This window comes from Lepisosteus platostomus, chromosome 13, assembly GCF_059453375.1.
Source record: "Lepisosteus platostomus isolate fLepPlt1 chromosome 13, fLepPlt1.hap1, whole genome shotgun sequence".
Taxonomy (NCBI): Eukaryota; Metazoa; Chordata; class Actinopteri; order Semionotiformes; family Lepisosteidae; genus Lepisosteus; species Lepisosteus platostomus.
This window is the reverse complement of record NC_142623.1, coordinates 1,874,822-1,890,019: the sequence shown is the minus strand read 5'-3', so window position 1 is coordinate 1,890,019 and position 15,198 is coordinate 1,874,822. Positions and strand designations below refer to the sequence as shown.

Sequence of the window (15,198 nt, the reverse complement as noted above, 5' to 3'; positions counted from 1 at the left end):
ATGGCTCAGGTTCACTGAGTGTGTGTCACTGCCCCTCCTAATGTCATGATCGTAATCCCTCCTCTTAAGGGCGCTCCGGCTCTTTCATATTTTTCTAATGACATGCACCTGTCCCCAGTCCTGCCCCTCCTTATTTACGCCGGGCCCTCTCGCTACTCCCGGCTCTGCATTGGAAGATGGACGCCTGGAAGCCTGCCTACCACCAATTCGCTCTGCGTCTGCAGCTTGAGGGCATAGATCTCCTATCAGCGTCCTGACCAGCTGAGTCCGGGGCTCAGAGCGCCTGGCCTCATCATCCCGTTTTTATTCCCTTTCCCTGTACCGGATCCCATTCCAGCTTTTAACTCTTGTCTTGTTTTGTCTCGATTGGATCACCCGGATTTGGACTTTTGGACTTCACCCCCGGTTTCCCTCCTGGACTCCTTGGACCTGTTCGCCCTTGCTACGCCCCCCGAGCACCAGATCACCATCGTCACGCCCCCCTGTCTGTCAACCCCTCCTGATCCACATTGTCTCCCCATCATCCTTTTCCACTTATTTCCGGATTTTACCATCTGCATTGGGTCCAGACCTACTGTATGTTTCATGTGAGCCTGGACCAGCTCCCGTTACACAATTCCTATTCAATGGGATTGTGAACCTTCTGCCTAGCTGGTACTTAGAGTAGGCTTGAGTCTTCACCATGTGGAGGGTGAAGATGCTTACAGTAGTTATTATTCCTCTCCCTACCCCCTGTGCCTTTGTAGCTAGAGCTCCAGTCTTCATTTGGTTAAAATAAAAGTTAAGTGAATTTTTGAGGGAGAAATCAATCTTTTTAACGGCAGTACTGTATGTATATATATAATAAAATGCATGTCACTCAATAATATTTTAGGTAGAAAAACAATATGCTACTGTATATCAGTGTGGGTCTTAACAGCGAGATGTAACAAAATATGGGGAAGAAATAAGTATTGTATAACTCTTCTAGTATTTCAATTTTTCATGTACTGTGTATGGCAAAAACATTGTGCCAATAATAACATTATGTTATAAAAGCTTTTGGAGCTTTTGAATGCAATTTATTATACTATTATATATTTTAAAATGTTTTTTGTATTGCATCCATGAACATATTCATTTTCTCACTCTAAATCTTTACAATAATACTGTACGTAAGCATTCATTTTGTTGTTGTTTTTTTAGTGTCATTTCTCTCGTATTTGCTTGCTGTCCAAAAATGCATCCTCTAGATTTATAGACACCGTCTAGGGAAATGCAATTAAACAGGACATTTCTGCAGACAGAAATGATCATTTTAATGATCATTCACGCAGTTTGGATCAGGAAAAGTAAAAAGTGGTCGACTACTGTGCAATCTTTTCATGTTTCATGGTGACAAGAAAGAAAAAAATGTCTGGATCAGATTGTGGATGTGTGACACATCAACACTGAATTTGCCATTAGCATCTTCCCAGACACAGTGGACAGACACAGTAGGTGCATTAGAGAAAGACAGCCATGGAAAGGTTTTTAAGAGTCGAGTTCTGAATCTGTTGAGAGTTTTAAACTGGAAGAGGTGCTGATGTTCTTAGGGCGCCCCCCGAGATGTGTCTCACTGTGCTGGGAAGGCGTGTGCTGCCCGTGCTTCAATCCTTTCCCTCTCTCCTGTGTTCTCTTGTGGGGCCCTGCAGGCTGCACTTCCTGGTCTTCCACACGGAGGAGTACCATGATGTTCTGCGGATCTGGGACGGGCCACCGGAGGGTGGGATCCTGCTGCGTGAGCTGAGCGGCTCCCTTCTTCCTCCCGACATACACAGCACCTTTAGCTCCGTCACCCTGCAGTTCAACACAGACTTTTTCACCAGCAAGCAAGGCTTTGCACTGCAATTCTCAGGTACAGCCCTGACTTGGGTCTGTCTGTTGCACAGGGCCCGGAGGCTCAGTTCTTGATCCTAGTAGTTTTAGCAAGCTGGACAACAGAGGCAAGTCACTTTATCATGTTTGGAATTGCACCAGTGCCTACTAATGGGTTTCCCATTTAGCTGTATTTTTTACTATATTTTTGTATTTTAACTTACTTCTATGAGAGATTGATGTTACTTAAAGCACCGCCCCTGAACATCATCGCTTGCTACAGTTGGTCTGCTTTCCCTGCATTCATCCCCTGCAAGCTCACTCTCTCCCCGCAGTGCCTGGCTGCAGAGAGGGTAGTGGAGAGGGGGCTTTAGGAGGTGGGAGGCTGGGCTACACAGGATTGTTATTCAGGGCGACTCCGCAGCAGACTGCCCTGCACCAGCCCAGGGGAGGGGGAGACAGCTGGGGCTGCAGCTGTTCAGCTCTGAAGAGACTATTCCAGAACAGAGAGGATTCCTCAGCTCAAAGAGTTAGAGCAGTGCAGGCAGGCAGGGAGGCTGGAATCCCAGGGGGTTCCACACCAAGACAGAGGCTAGAGCAGGCCTTTCAGACTCCATCCACAAGAATGCTGGCAAGCAAGGACACTGGTATGAAGATCCTGCCATCAGAGCAGTCTGAGATCCATTCAATGAGTATTGATTAAAAATAACCTCGCTTTTCAAAGATAAATCCACTTGAGGAGAATGGTTATTCAAACAGTACAGCTGACATCAGTGCAAAACCTAATTGCCTTGATAAAGAACATTGGATAAAAAAGTAACTTTGCACTATACTTAATTGTGTTCTAAAGTACAAGCTACTATGCATCTTAATATTCCAGCATGCAACAAGACAGCCTTCAGCCTGCAAAATCTACGAGTGCATAATAACTTCAACTACAAATCAAAACTTTAAGAAGCCTCAGCTGCACACAGCTCATCTATACCCTCTTGCATTTCTCAGCCTTCATTGAGAATGTTGCTGAACCTAGATCTTTTTGTGCACGTTCCTCTGAAACATCAAGATATTGATTTTTTTTTCCTGTAGTGAGGTCTTTCCCTTTCTTTTTGGCCACATTGCCTCATGCTCGTGCATAAGTAGGTTCAGTGAGATAAATCAGAATCTGTGAGCGCAGGACTGAATTTATTCTCCCCTACACAATGGAGACCTGAGCATCTTTTATTGAATGTTGTAAATTCTAGAGTCTATTCCTCCAGACAGTGGTTTAGACTTAATCCAATTATTTACTTAATCCAAGTGCTTGTCCTTTCTGCAGTGTGATGGTACTTTTGGGTATAGAAGATTGGTCAGTAATATCAAGCCATTGTGCAGGTGTGATGGTAGTGTTCTGTTACTGACAGTGTCCACAGCAACCTCCTGCAATGACCCCGGCACTCCATCTAATGGGACTCGCAGTGGAGACAGTCGGGAGCCGGGAGACCACGTGTTGTTCCAGTGTGATGCTGGCTATGTGCTACAGGGGGCACCCAAGATCACCTGTACGGAGATCGACAGTCGCTTCTTCTGGCAGCCAGACCCTCCTACCTGTACAGGTGCGATGACAGTGATGGGTCAACTAAAAACTTTCTTTCTTCCCTTCGCTTTCATTTCCACTACTTGTTTTCTTTCTGTTGCCTTGTCTTTCTTTCTGCATCTGTTATTCCTCTTCTATCTTGTTCTTTTTTATCTTTATGTATTTTTGTCAGTCTCCTATGTTGATTTTTTCCCCTTTTTTCCTCTCCCTTTCCTCTAACACAAGACATTGGGCCTTTTGGCCCACCAATCCATCAATAGTGGACAGGTCTGTCCTGTTCAGTAACTCCAAAATTAGCACTCGAATGGCTGGATTCTCTGATTGAATATGTACCATGGAATCAGTTGCCTTTGAAACATGAGGTTCATTTTTCTTCCTTTTTTTTCCCATGAGTCATATTGTACATATAGTAACCTAATAATTAAGATTTAGAGTGCCGATAATGAACCAAGTTCATATTACACACGGAGGGCAGAAGAGGCCAATAAAATGCAGAAGAGGTTTCATTTTCAGCACAGGAATCAATACGCTTCTGCTGTGCACTCATATTCAGGGGCCTGTAACATCTGCTTTATGTCTTTAAAGCCCACTGTTTCTTTGCTTGTCTGGCCCTGGGGCAGTAAGTGAAAGCATAGCGGCATTTATTCCACCCACACGAACTCCAGGAACAAGCTGTAAAATCCACTCTTGCTCCGAGGAAGTCCTGGCTCCGCACTGCTGAGAACTGCTGGAGACTGAAAATGTGGAGTCTGATAGATTGAAGGAAGAAGGAAAGGAATGAAGCCAGCGGAATCAGTTTAGGAACTGGTAACAAAGAGCAGAAATTACATAACCTTCACCGGAGACCTCTCAAGCAAATTGGCACATTTGCCGACAGTGAATACAGTGTGTGAATTCTAAAGGAAAGGAAGGTTCTTTCTGAAGCAGTGTGGGCCTGGTGTTGGGCATTCTTCTGAATCGTAAGTTCCCCGGCAAAAGAAAGGGATGCACATCAGGACACATGTCAGCGCTCTGGCTCAGTCTCTCCAAGAACTATCAGCCTCTGGTGTTTCTACCATTTCCTTCTGCTGGAGGCTCTGTGCCTTAGGACAAGGAAAATACAAAAAAGAAGGATTATAGGGGCTAGTGATGTAATATTTAATGTTTTCATTCAAGAGCAGAATAATGAGATTTTGGTGTATCATATCAGCAGAGAACTTTCTCAGAGGAGGAAGTGTCTATGAATGCCTCATAGTGTGCAGTTGTTCTGAGTGTCTACTCCTTGTCTGTTTCACAGCTCCATGTGGTGGGAACTTGACGGGCCCAAGCGGGCTGATCCTCTCTCCCGAGTACCCGGAACCCTACCCACATGGCCACGAGTGTGACTGGACCGTCAGTGTGACCCCTGACTACGTCATCGCCCTGAACTTCATCCAGTAAGAGAAGCTTCCCAGAGACGTGCTCAACAACAACAGCAACAATAATTATGATAATAATAAGCCCAGTGGGATTTAGTCAAGACACTAGGGTTAACAGTTCTGTTTTTCGTGCCAGGGAAGCTATGCTCTGCAAAAATAGTCAGGACCTTGGATTATTGGCTCATTCAAGAGATTGTACTGCTAGAATTTGCTTGGAGGTCTCCCATTCTATTTATGACCAGTCACAGCTTGGCTTTTGAGATCAGATCAAATCATGCCACAGGGTGCTAACCCTGCTGTGTATAGTCAGACATCAATAGCATCTTTCCTTGTGTGTTTTGTCAGTTTCAGTCTGGAGCCCAGCTATGACTTCTTGCACATCTATGATGGCCCGGACTCACTCAGCCCCCTGGTGGGCAGTTTCTACGGCACAGAGGTTCCTGACCGCATTGAGAGCAGCTCCAACACACTGTTCCTGGCCTTCCGCAGTGATGCCTCCCTGAGCAGCAGTGGGTTTGTCCTCCAGTACACTGGTATGCACCTTTTCCCTAAGTCTTCAGGTCTGTCCTTGCATAGCACTACAAAGTTTAATAGAACATCAAACACACGCCAAAGGACAGGGCGATCAATGGATCCTTACCACAAGAAAATACGCTTGGCAATTAGAGCAAATGCCTGATTTGTTTTTCTTGAGCACCCATCAGCTTTCATCATAATGGAACAATTTGTGTGATTATGCTTTTCGTTGGTTTGTCTGGTTCTGAACTAGAAAAATAAAAATACTTGATTGCACAATTTTAGCACACAACACCCCATAAACGAAAGGTTGACTCTGTGATTTAAACATTGCACATTATGCAACCTTCATTACAAGCTGCTGAATTCCATTTAATAATGATTGCATATCATTTTAAAACTTCAGAACATAGCTTAACAATGTGACAAAGAAAGGCAGCAAAACCCTTTTACTTGTTCATTGATCGACAAATTGTTGGGTCACCACAATCGTACGCTTCCCTGCAGCTTGCAGGCTTTAAAGTTAAAAGATACTGCATGACACAAGCAGAGACTGGAGCTCATTTGTAAAACCACCAGCTGGTAAAAACTAAAAGATTGAGCTATGGAAGAGATTGATATATACAGGCAATGAACGGTACAACAGTACATTAACTTCCTTATTTAATCTGCTTTGTATCTGGAAATACACAAGGCAGCGGGGAATGTGAAGAGTACACTTCAGTAAAGCCATATTACAAAAAACAGACTCACATTTTATTTTCCAGAGTTATCAGTAAATAGTTTTTTTTTCTGAAACGATGGGCAGAAGTGGATGTTCTAATTTCTGTTTATCTGCATGCAATCTGAGTTTGTCTCAGATTCGTGCATTCGTGTGGCTCTGTTGCACCAGTCACATACAATCAGAGCAATCAGTCTCTGTCCAGCTTGCCACTGCACCATGCACCTAGGGAAACTAATGGAAGGGTTTTAAAGTTGCCTGCCATCCAGGCACGTTTATCCTGAGCCCAGCCAGCCTGACTGACCTTGTCTCGCTGTGGCTGGGACCTACCCTGGCAATATTTTTTATCATGTCTGTATGGCTTCCTGTAAATTGCAGAACCAAAATATGTTATTTCCATAGATGCTTTAAGAGATGTGCCTTCCTCTTGTCCTCAGTGGATGCTTTCAGTATTGATCCCAAGTGCCCATTTCTTATGTCTGTGTATGAGGCCAGGGTTCTCTGTGCATCAATTTAAAACTATAAATAAGAACGTTACAGTGCCCAAAATGGCCGAGCAGAATGACAAAAGTTGTTTCTGCTCACTCACCTTACTTGTCACAAATGATAGGAGGGAGCTACTGGATTCTACACCTCAGCTAGAGGAAATCTGGAAATCACCTGAAGTTTCTACTCAAGCAGTGCTCTCGGTTGTTGTCCTCTGGTATTGATTAAAAAAATGAAACATAACAGAACTGTTCCTCTGAACAATCTGTCTTTGCCATTTCTCAGACTTTGACTGATTGTAAGTTCTTGATTTCTTTAGAACAGCAACAGGGAGTATGAAGAGTTTTCTCCCCTCTGGGCTACCACAGACCTAATTACAGCAATATGGAGGTTCATGGCTCAGTACCTAAGACAAGAAAAACTGCATAAACATTTTAAGAAAGCACAACAGACAGGCCAGATCCAATATTTTGTAATATACAACAGCCTTAGTTTCACATTACCTTAAATCTGTTTTGTTGCTTTTGGAAATCAATTAGCTTGAAAACGAAGAGACTCTGTCATGGTGCACACAGTCCAGAGCCCAGATCCCACCTTCACCAAGATGGCTTTCTGATTTGGTGAATGTCTCCTGCAGTGCAGAAAGCAGAATCTCATGAAAGCCCCCAGAGTCCTGTCTGCATTAAAGTCACACCCTATCCTGTCTGAATGGAGAGGCTTTTTTTATTTGGGCTAAATGCTGAACCTTTATCAATCCGTCTGAACCATTAGGCTGAGTGGGCGATCCTAATCTTGTTATCTTCATCAGTGAAACATATGGAGCGTTTTAATCTGGGAATTTAAAGAAAATGTATTCTTGCTTCATAGCAGTTTATAGTTGCTTTAATAACTATCTAATGATGTTATTTTGTTTCTCATTATTAATGTCAAGATTTAAGTGACTGGTGAGAGCTCCACTGCTCTGTTACTAATAACTACAGTTACTATTCAGAGAAGCAACAGAAAGTGCCTGCAGCTTTCACAGTCAGTGTGATCTCTAAATCAGACTAGCAATATTTCTATACTGTTCCTTACTAGTTTTAACTAGATTTCAATCTGGCTGTCCCTAATGGGATACATATTTTGAAGCAGATGCATTCAACAGATTTATCCATTCTCTGATATTTTTCATTTGATTTCATTGTTTAGGCTATAGAGTCGATTTGATTGACAACTCTCAGAAGAAAAAAATTGTCTCCTCAAATAATGAGCTCAAAATATTTGATCCTTAGGAGCACAACGCAGAACCATTGCTGACAACCTGTCAGCACCTACTGCCCAGTGCCAGATGCCTGACTGTATGTTTTTCTCTGTCCAGAAAATCCCAGGGAGTCTTGTTTCGAGCCCGGGCCTGTGCTCAATGGCACCCGCGTGGGGACAGACCTCAAACTGGGATCCACAGTCACCTTCTACTGCGACAGCGGCTACGTGATTGAGGGAGATTACACTCTCACCTGCATCATGGGGGCAGACGGGAAGCCAAGCTGGAACAAGCCACGGCCCAAATGCATAGGTAGGGATTTTACTAAGGGGAAAAAATAGAATGGGGACTTCATATTCATATTGAAGTATTTAAGAGAAAGAATAAAGAATATACAGTACACCATATTCATATTTCCTTTCTCAGTTTTTTTCCCCAAATGCCACCTGCATTAAGTTAACTATTTCCCTTTACAACTTAAGCCTTAATCGAGAGGCATGATGGTGCAGGCGTTACCATTGCTGCCTCCCAGCGCTAGGCCCTTGGGTTCAATTCGCAAGCTCTGTGTGGAGTGTCTATGATCTCCCCAGGTTCACCCGGGTTTCCTCCCATAGTCCAAAGTCATTCTGGTAGGTTAATTGGCCTCTGGGAAAACTGGCCCTAGTGAGAGTGTTTGCATGTCTGTGTTTATGTCTGCCTGCCCTGCGATGGACTGGTGTCCTGTCCAGGGTGTATCCTGCCTGGTGCTGGTTGCTTGCTGGGGTAGGCCCTGTCTCTCCCATGACCCTTAATGGAGAGAAGCAATGGATGAGTCTTAAACTGGACCTTGTAAACCAACAGTAAAGCACCAAGACCCTCACACTCAAAAAAAGCTGTCACAGTCTGTATGCCTGAGGCACTTGGTGCTGTACCTTCAAAAACATTTGACTCTACCCTGAACGAAAACTGCAAAACTTTTGTTGTGTGGCAACACGTCAATGTGCAGCTCCACTTGGAGTTTAAAAAACCTGCCTCTCTAAAAAAGTTGGGTGTCTACCTGTTCCCCTGCATGAGAGATATATGTTTTTTTTGCATCAAAAAAAGAAGAATTATAAAAGAGAATGTAAGACATGATGCATAAGAGAATGAAAGTCACAACGGAAGGACTGGGAGAAAAAAATAAATATACACATTCGAATTATTATCCTTTTCTCTCATGTTTTCCTGTCTCTCAGCTCCCTGTGGTGGACAGTACTCTGGTATGGAGGGGGTGGTGCTATCTCCAGGTTACCCTGGCAACTACAGCAGTGGGAGGAGCTGCCTGTATTCCATCGTGGTGCCCAAGGAGTATGGTGAGCCACTAGCACTGAGCCGCTGTATATCACAGAGACTACAGCACTGCTGGAAGGCCTGCAGAGCCTAATCCATGCATTGTAGAATTGTTGGCAGTAGTGTAGGACCTCAATAGAATTTCTAATCAGCCACTTACCTCTGTATCTCAATATATCCCAACATTTTAATACATTTTATTCTGTTTTATCCTCCTGTTCTCAGTTCTCAGAACCGGAACAGGAGACCCCTACCCAGAAAAGGATCCCCACTTTACTGTATGCTAGCAACCAAATGGGTTACATGTGTCCAAAAAACATCTCTCTTTTGTAACCTTTCTTATGTTTTGTTCAATTCAATCACTATAGCAGTGTAGAAGTGACACCTTTTGTAATGTTTTCCTAATCATGGAGATATTGCACAAAGCAAATTAAATCTACAGACATAAATTTGTATTTGTATCCAAAATTGTGGATATAGGATGAATCTTGATTTATATTTTGATTGTTTCTTTTCTTTTTAAAATGGGCAGTTGTCTTTGGACAGTTTGCCTTTTTCCAGACTGCCCTGAATGATGTGGTAGAGGTGCATGATGGGCCTACCCAGCATTCCCGGCTTCTCAGTTCCCTGTCTGGATCACACACAGGTAAACACAGCTCTGTTTTTCTTTGTTTTGAAACCTGTGCCCTTAAAGCTCCCTTCTAAAAGAACCACTATGACTAACATTGTGGTATAAGATGGTTTAACTGAAGCTGCACCACATTTGATTAATATACTGTAAAAACTTCATCAATTTCATTGCATATTGGCTTTCATTGGCTGTGATCCAAAAGCACATCCATCAATCTTTAATTGATAGCACTTCTGCATAGGCCAAGTATCAGCTCAAACCATGTTGTGTTATTATAACATTGCAAAAAATGTACTGGAGGAACAAGCAGACATTACCAAAAAAGGATTATAGCAAGGCAGTTGGTTACAGTGGGACACGGGTGATTGTGGTAAAAAAAGTTATATCAGCTTGCTTGTAATGAAGATAACAGGTTCAGCGAAGTCAGTGGTGTATTGGCAGTGACTCTGTGATATTGTTATTCCGTACTTCAAAGACAGAGCCATGCTTTGCTGGCAATTACCAATTTAGGGGACAGAAGTGGAAGTTGTTAGGGACTGTACCAGGGCCTGGGAAGGTCTGGAGTCACAGCAGCAGCAGCAGAGCCCACATCCCAGTGAGAAGCACACAGCCATTTGGCACGATTGCTTCTGCTATGTCTTTGAACCCTCCACTCAATTCCTCAGATGGCTTGCTTGACGACCCTCATCTGCAGCATGCATCTCAATCTCTGCCTCTCTCTTTGTCCTCCTAAGGTGAATCGCTCCCACTGGCGACTTCCAATCAGATCCTCATCAGATTCAATGCCAGAGGTCAAGCTACATCTCAGGGCTTTCACTTTGTGTACCAAGGTAGGTTTTGGCAGCAGGGATGAGAATGAAAGTTTATAGCATCCATTGCAGTCACAGAGAATATCAGACACAATGAAATAATACAGAGCTGGCATGTGTTGAATGTGTGATGCACTCCATAAACAGAATGTCACAATCAATATTTAACTGTTCGTGAACAAAAAGATTTGTTTTTAAAGTTTTGAATGTACTTTCGGCTGTGTTTCAAAACAGATGCTTAGCAAGGGATTTTACAGGATTTTAAAACTGTTACCTATTATTTGGTGAGAATCTTGTTTGCTTTGGATTTCAGTCACCTGCCTCTGTGGGTGAATTGGCCATCGCTGTGCGATTCTATAGTTGGAATAATTTATTTAATGTGATATAAGCGAACACAATTAGCAATGAAAAAACAAGGTCCTTAAACGTCAATTCCAAGAAGAAAAAGAAATAAAGTAAAATGAAGTGGGGGTGTGCAGCTGCAGAGCAGTAGCTTGACAATGGGTACTGGCTGTTGAATTATTTAACCATAAAGAGCATTAAATTCATGTAAATATGAATTCAGGTAAATATCTTGCTATAAGCACAAATTGTATCACTTTTAGCTGCAGGCTTTCCTGTGGCTTCTTTTTCCATCACTCAGGGTTTAGTCAAAAGAAATGACTAAAACTCTCTAGATTTATAGGTTTTGTTCCAGCTCCCCCAAAATCCCTGATTGCTGCATTTCCAAAGAAAAAAAGGTTTCATGACCAGCGCTCTGCCCTTTTCCCCTGGTCTCTGCTTCTGTATAATAATCAGTTCTGCATCTCCAGATGCTCCAGGGCCCCGTGGACTGACCCATCTCCTCTCCCCTCTCGTTCCTCAGCCGTTCCTCGCACTAGCGCCACCCAGTGCAGCTCGGTCCCGGAGCCGCGCTATGGCAAGAGGGTGGGAAACAACTTTGCGGTGGGGGCGGTGATCCAGTTTGAGTGTAACTCGGGCTACGCGCTGGAGGGAGCCCATGCCATCGAGTGCCTCACTGTCCCCGGGGCTCTGGCCCAGTGGAACAGCACCGTTCCCAGCTGCATAGGCACGTCAGCCGGGGTGCATGATCCAGCATCATCCGGATACATACAGGAATCATTTACCCATTCATTATCTGGACAGAGTATTCCACTATTTCCCATTCTCATCCCAAGGAAACCTATAATCAAACTAATCACCCATTAATGCCCATGGTTTGCTAAGTCTGTACACCACATCAGCCCATTTTTAAAATCTCTATACTGTATATTAAGATGTATGTACATTGTTAATAAAATAATATGTATTATTCATACAAATCAAACTTGCAAGCTTGCAGACCATGTCAAGTCTTAGATAAATTATGTTTTTCAGTCACAATGTTATTTTCATTTTTCCTTTAGATTTCTTTGATTCTTAATTAGTGAGTGATACAGTATACTGCTCCAAGTGACTTGCAAGTCATTAAGTACAGAAGATTTAAAATCACATGCTGAAATATTGCGGTATTGAAGCTTTCAGATAAGGTAGACCTTTCAAAGGTTCAGACTACCATCACAGCTTCAGCTTTTTTTCTTCTTTGGTTCTTGTTATTTCTTTACTATCTGCAGCTTACTTTAATAGATGATTTGCATTCCATAACTTACCCTTTTAGCTTCAGATCTTTTCTGGTCATGTCTGTGAAGGTCGCAAAATTAGTAAAAATACTAAAAGTTTAAAAACGTGTAACTAAACATTTCAAAACATTCCTGATCCTCTAAACCTTCACAAATCATGTTCCTCTTATGCTGAGTTTCCTACATTTATTATAAGAACTGTTGAGCTCATTTAGGACCCCTGGAAACCTAACAAGCATCTGAGTGAAAGACAGATGTTCAGTCTAGTGATTACTGAGAACCACAAGGCCTGACAGATGCTGTAACTGGACGGGCCTAAGTTTTTCCATGTAGACCGACAGATGTTGTGGCTGGTCATCTGTCCATCCTACCAAACCAGGCAGTTACTTTGAAAACTATCAACTGCAGGGTTTAGCAAGCAGACAGACAGATGGTGGGAATAGATGCCTTACTTGTGTCTCTCACTTAGTGCCATGCGGAGGGAACCTGACCCAGCGGACTGGTACCATCCTGTCCCCAGGTTTCCCCGAGCCCTATCTGAACAGCCTGAACTGCGTGTGGAAGATCACTGTTCCTGAAGGATCTGGCATTCAGGTAAGATGAAATAAAATAGAAGTGGGACTCCTATTATATGGCTCTATGAGCCTTCTCAGTGTTTCTTAACTGCAGGTTTCTGTATTTGACAACATTTGGTACTGGGTACACTGTGCTTGTCATTATATTTTTAGTAACTGTACATAAACTGAGAGTCATGGAGGTAAAATAGTTTTATACATATGTTGACATTTATTGACTTACTATTTTTTCAGTACTTTGTAGAAGAGCCTAGAGGCCAACAAATCTAAAATGGATCAAACACCATGCTTGCAACAGCTAAATAAATGAAAAGAGAAACCTGTTGACAGATCCATGACTTGTAAAACAGTAATACAGAGTGCGGGCTCCTAAGCACTGCTGCCAGAAAGTTGGTATCTGCAGGATGCTGACAGCACACTTCTCTTGACCTAATTTTGTCATTCATTTGTTGCTTTCTTACTTCATGACCTTCCAATGGGTTTCCGTTTCATGCCCAACCTAAATTAGTGTTTTTGCATTGTCTTGGTGAAAATGGGGGCACTGATGTGCTCCTATAGAGTTTTGAAAATGACAGGTTGGCTGGAATTAAATGACATGAAGTAAAATAACATTTCCACATTGATTTTCAAATTGCAAAGACTGTTTGTTCCAAGCAAAGCTAATCCCCTGCTTGCATGCGGGAATGACAACAGTAGTTATCTAATGGACTTATGAGGAAATCCTCAGTAGTATTGTGGCTGTATTATTGCATAGTCCAGCCCTCTATGAAAGAGGCACTTCTCAGTAGGACAGGTTTCTTAGAATTACGTTTCCCTATAATACTATAGAACATGACGTGTTTTATTCCTGGGGACAACAAACTAAGAACAAGCTTATTAGTCCTGAAACATCTCTAAGTTTTCTTCTAACTCCAAAAAGAAAAACAATCTGGCTAAGTGATTATTGTTTCATGTAGTGAGCTATGAAATCATAGGGGATATTGTACATGCTGTTCAATAAAAACATGTATGAAGAACAGAAAGCACTGAGCCTAAAACTGGTCCCTGAGGAACCTCAGCATGGCCTGGCTTACATAATAGATGTCCCTTGAAATCTGCCTAGGAGAAAGAGGAATATCTGGCTTCCTTTGCTTTTTATGATCGCATTTATGAAATGAAACTCTGTAATCAAAGTGTCCCAGATGTCTCTTATTCTGAGTCATTAAGTATGCCTGGTTTTGTAAGTCACAGACACTGCAACAGATGCAGTCCTTCTCCTTGAATGCTTATTTTGAAGGATTGCAAAGATTCACTTTCAAAAGCAATTTGTTCCAGAGGTACCACCATTATTTTAAAAACATGCTCATGGCTAAAGTGATAAAAAAAACTGCTGTAAAATGTTAGAATTTTAATTAAATATATCTGGTCTAGGTGTGAAAACTAGTTGATAATTATTCAATTACTTGCATGTACTGATTTTCTTTGGGTGTAAGAGACAATGCAAGCATCTCTCCTCTTCACTTGAAGTATCCCATCCTTTATAAACCCATCTTACTGTACTTAGGTATTCATTTTACATCTTCTAGACAATGTGGGCAAGTAATAAGAGGCAAACAAAAGTGGAAAGTACTGTAGCTTCTTTCAATAAATGAATGGATGAGATCATTGTCTCAATTAGCTACTAACTTCCAAATGGGCTTGATGGGCCAAAAGACCTCCTCCTGTTTGTAACAGTCTTAAGTTCTTATTCTTTTTTGGAAACTCAACTGAAAGCCACAGTGGTTTGTCTCTCCAATTTTGGCAATCCTTAATGAAAGACCAATCTTTGATCAGACTATGCCTGCCACTGGAAAGAAGAGAGGTTGCAAAGTAATAATTGCTTTGCTTCCGATCTATAACCATTTTGGAGGAGAAAGGTACATTTTGTGCTACCTTTAGCCTCACTCAAGAGAGCAGCCGAAGGCAGAGATAGATTATAAATAATGGGGAGAGTATAAGTGAGCACATCTGTGGCTGCCATGATAAGGTGCATGTCAGGATTGTCTAATCCTGTGCCAGCCCAGAATTAATGTTCTGCAGCTCTTCACTAGCTCCGTTTATATATTTATTCTTGTGTCAGTATTGCCCTCCAGGTAGAAACCGGCTCTTTAGATAGATGTGATCAGGCAGTGGGCAGTATAGCCAGACACTCAGATTTGCTAAAGAATTTTTTATGTTTTTGTGTCAATGTTGAAATTAAAGCTGTCTAGAACACATTCATAAAGATAGTCTATATGATGATAATTTTGGTATCGTAACATGACGGAGGAATTGACGTTATACCTTGCAGCGCAGATTGTTCTGTCTGAAAGCTTTCCATTAGAGGACAACAAGGATGAAATATGCACAATAAAAGTAGAATAAAGTGACAGAAAACACGGTGTTAATAGAACAGTAAGGGACATGCTAGTGAACAAAATAAAGGTAAATCCATTCATTAAGACCAATAATACTTATGAAACCATGCAA

At 42.2% G+C, this 15,198-nt stretch overlaps 1 protein-coding gene across 1 annotated transcript in view; it reads left to right on the top strand.

Moving 5' to 3' along the window:
- The window catches only part of csmd2 (CUB and Sushi multiple domains 2), a 269,206-nt gene that overhangs the window by 194,559 nt on the left and 59,449 nt on the right, over positions 1–15,198 (top strand). The window contains exons 26-35 of the mRNA XM_088602480.1: positions 1,674–1,876; positions 3,237–3,428; positions 4,686–4,824; positions 5,152–5,339; positions 7,887–8,081; positions 8,984–9,100; positions 9,610–9,723; positions 10,443–10,538; positions 11,383–11,586; positions 12,606–12,730. Of these exons, the coding sequence (XP_088458606.1) occupies positions 1,674–1,876; positions 3,237–3,428; positions 4,686–4,824; positions 5,152–5,339; positions 7,887–8,081; positions 8,984–9,100; positions 9,610–9,723; positions 10,443–10,538; positions 11,383–11,586; positions 12,606–12,730 (1,573 nt within the window). The remainder of the gene's footprint in view (positions 1–1,673; positions 1,877–3,236; positions 3,429–4,685; positions 4,825–5,151; positions 5,340–7,886; positions 8,082–8,983; positions 9,101–9,609; positions 9,724–10,442; positions 10,539–11,382; positions 11,587–12,605; positions 12,731–15,198) is intronic.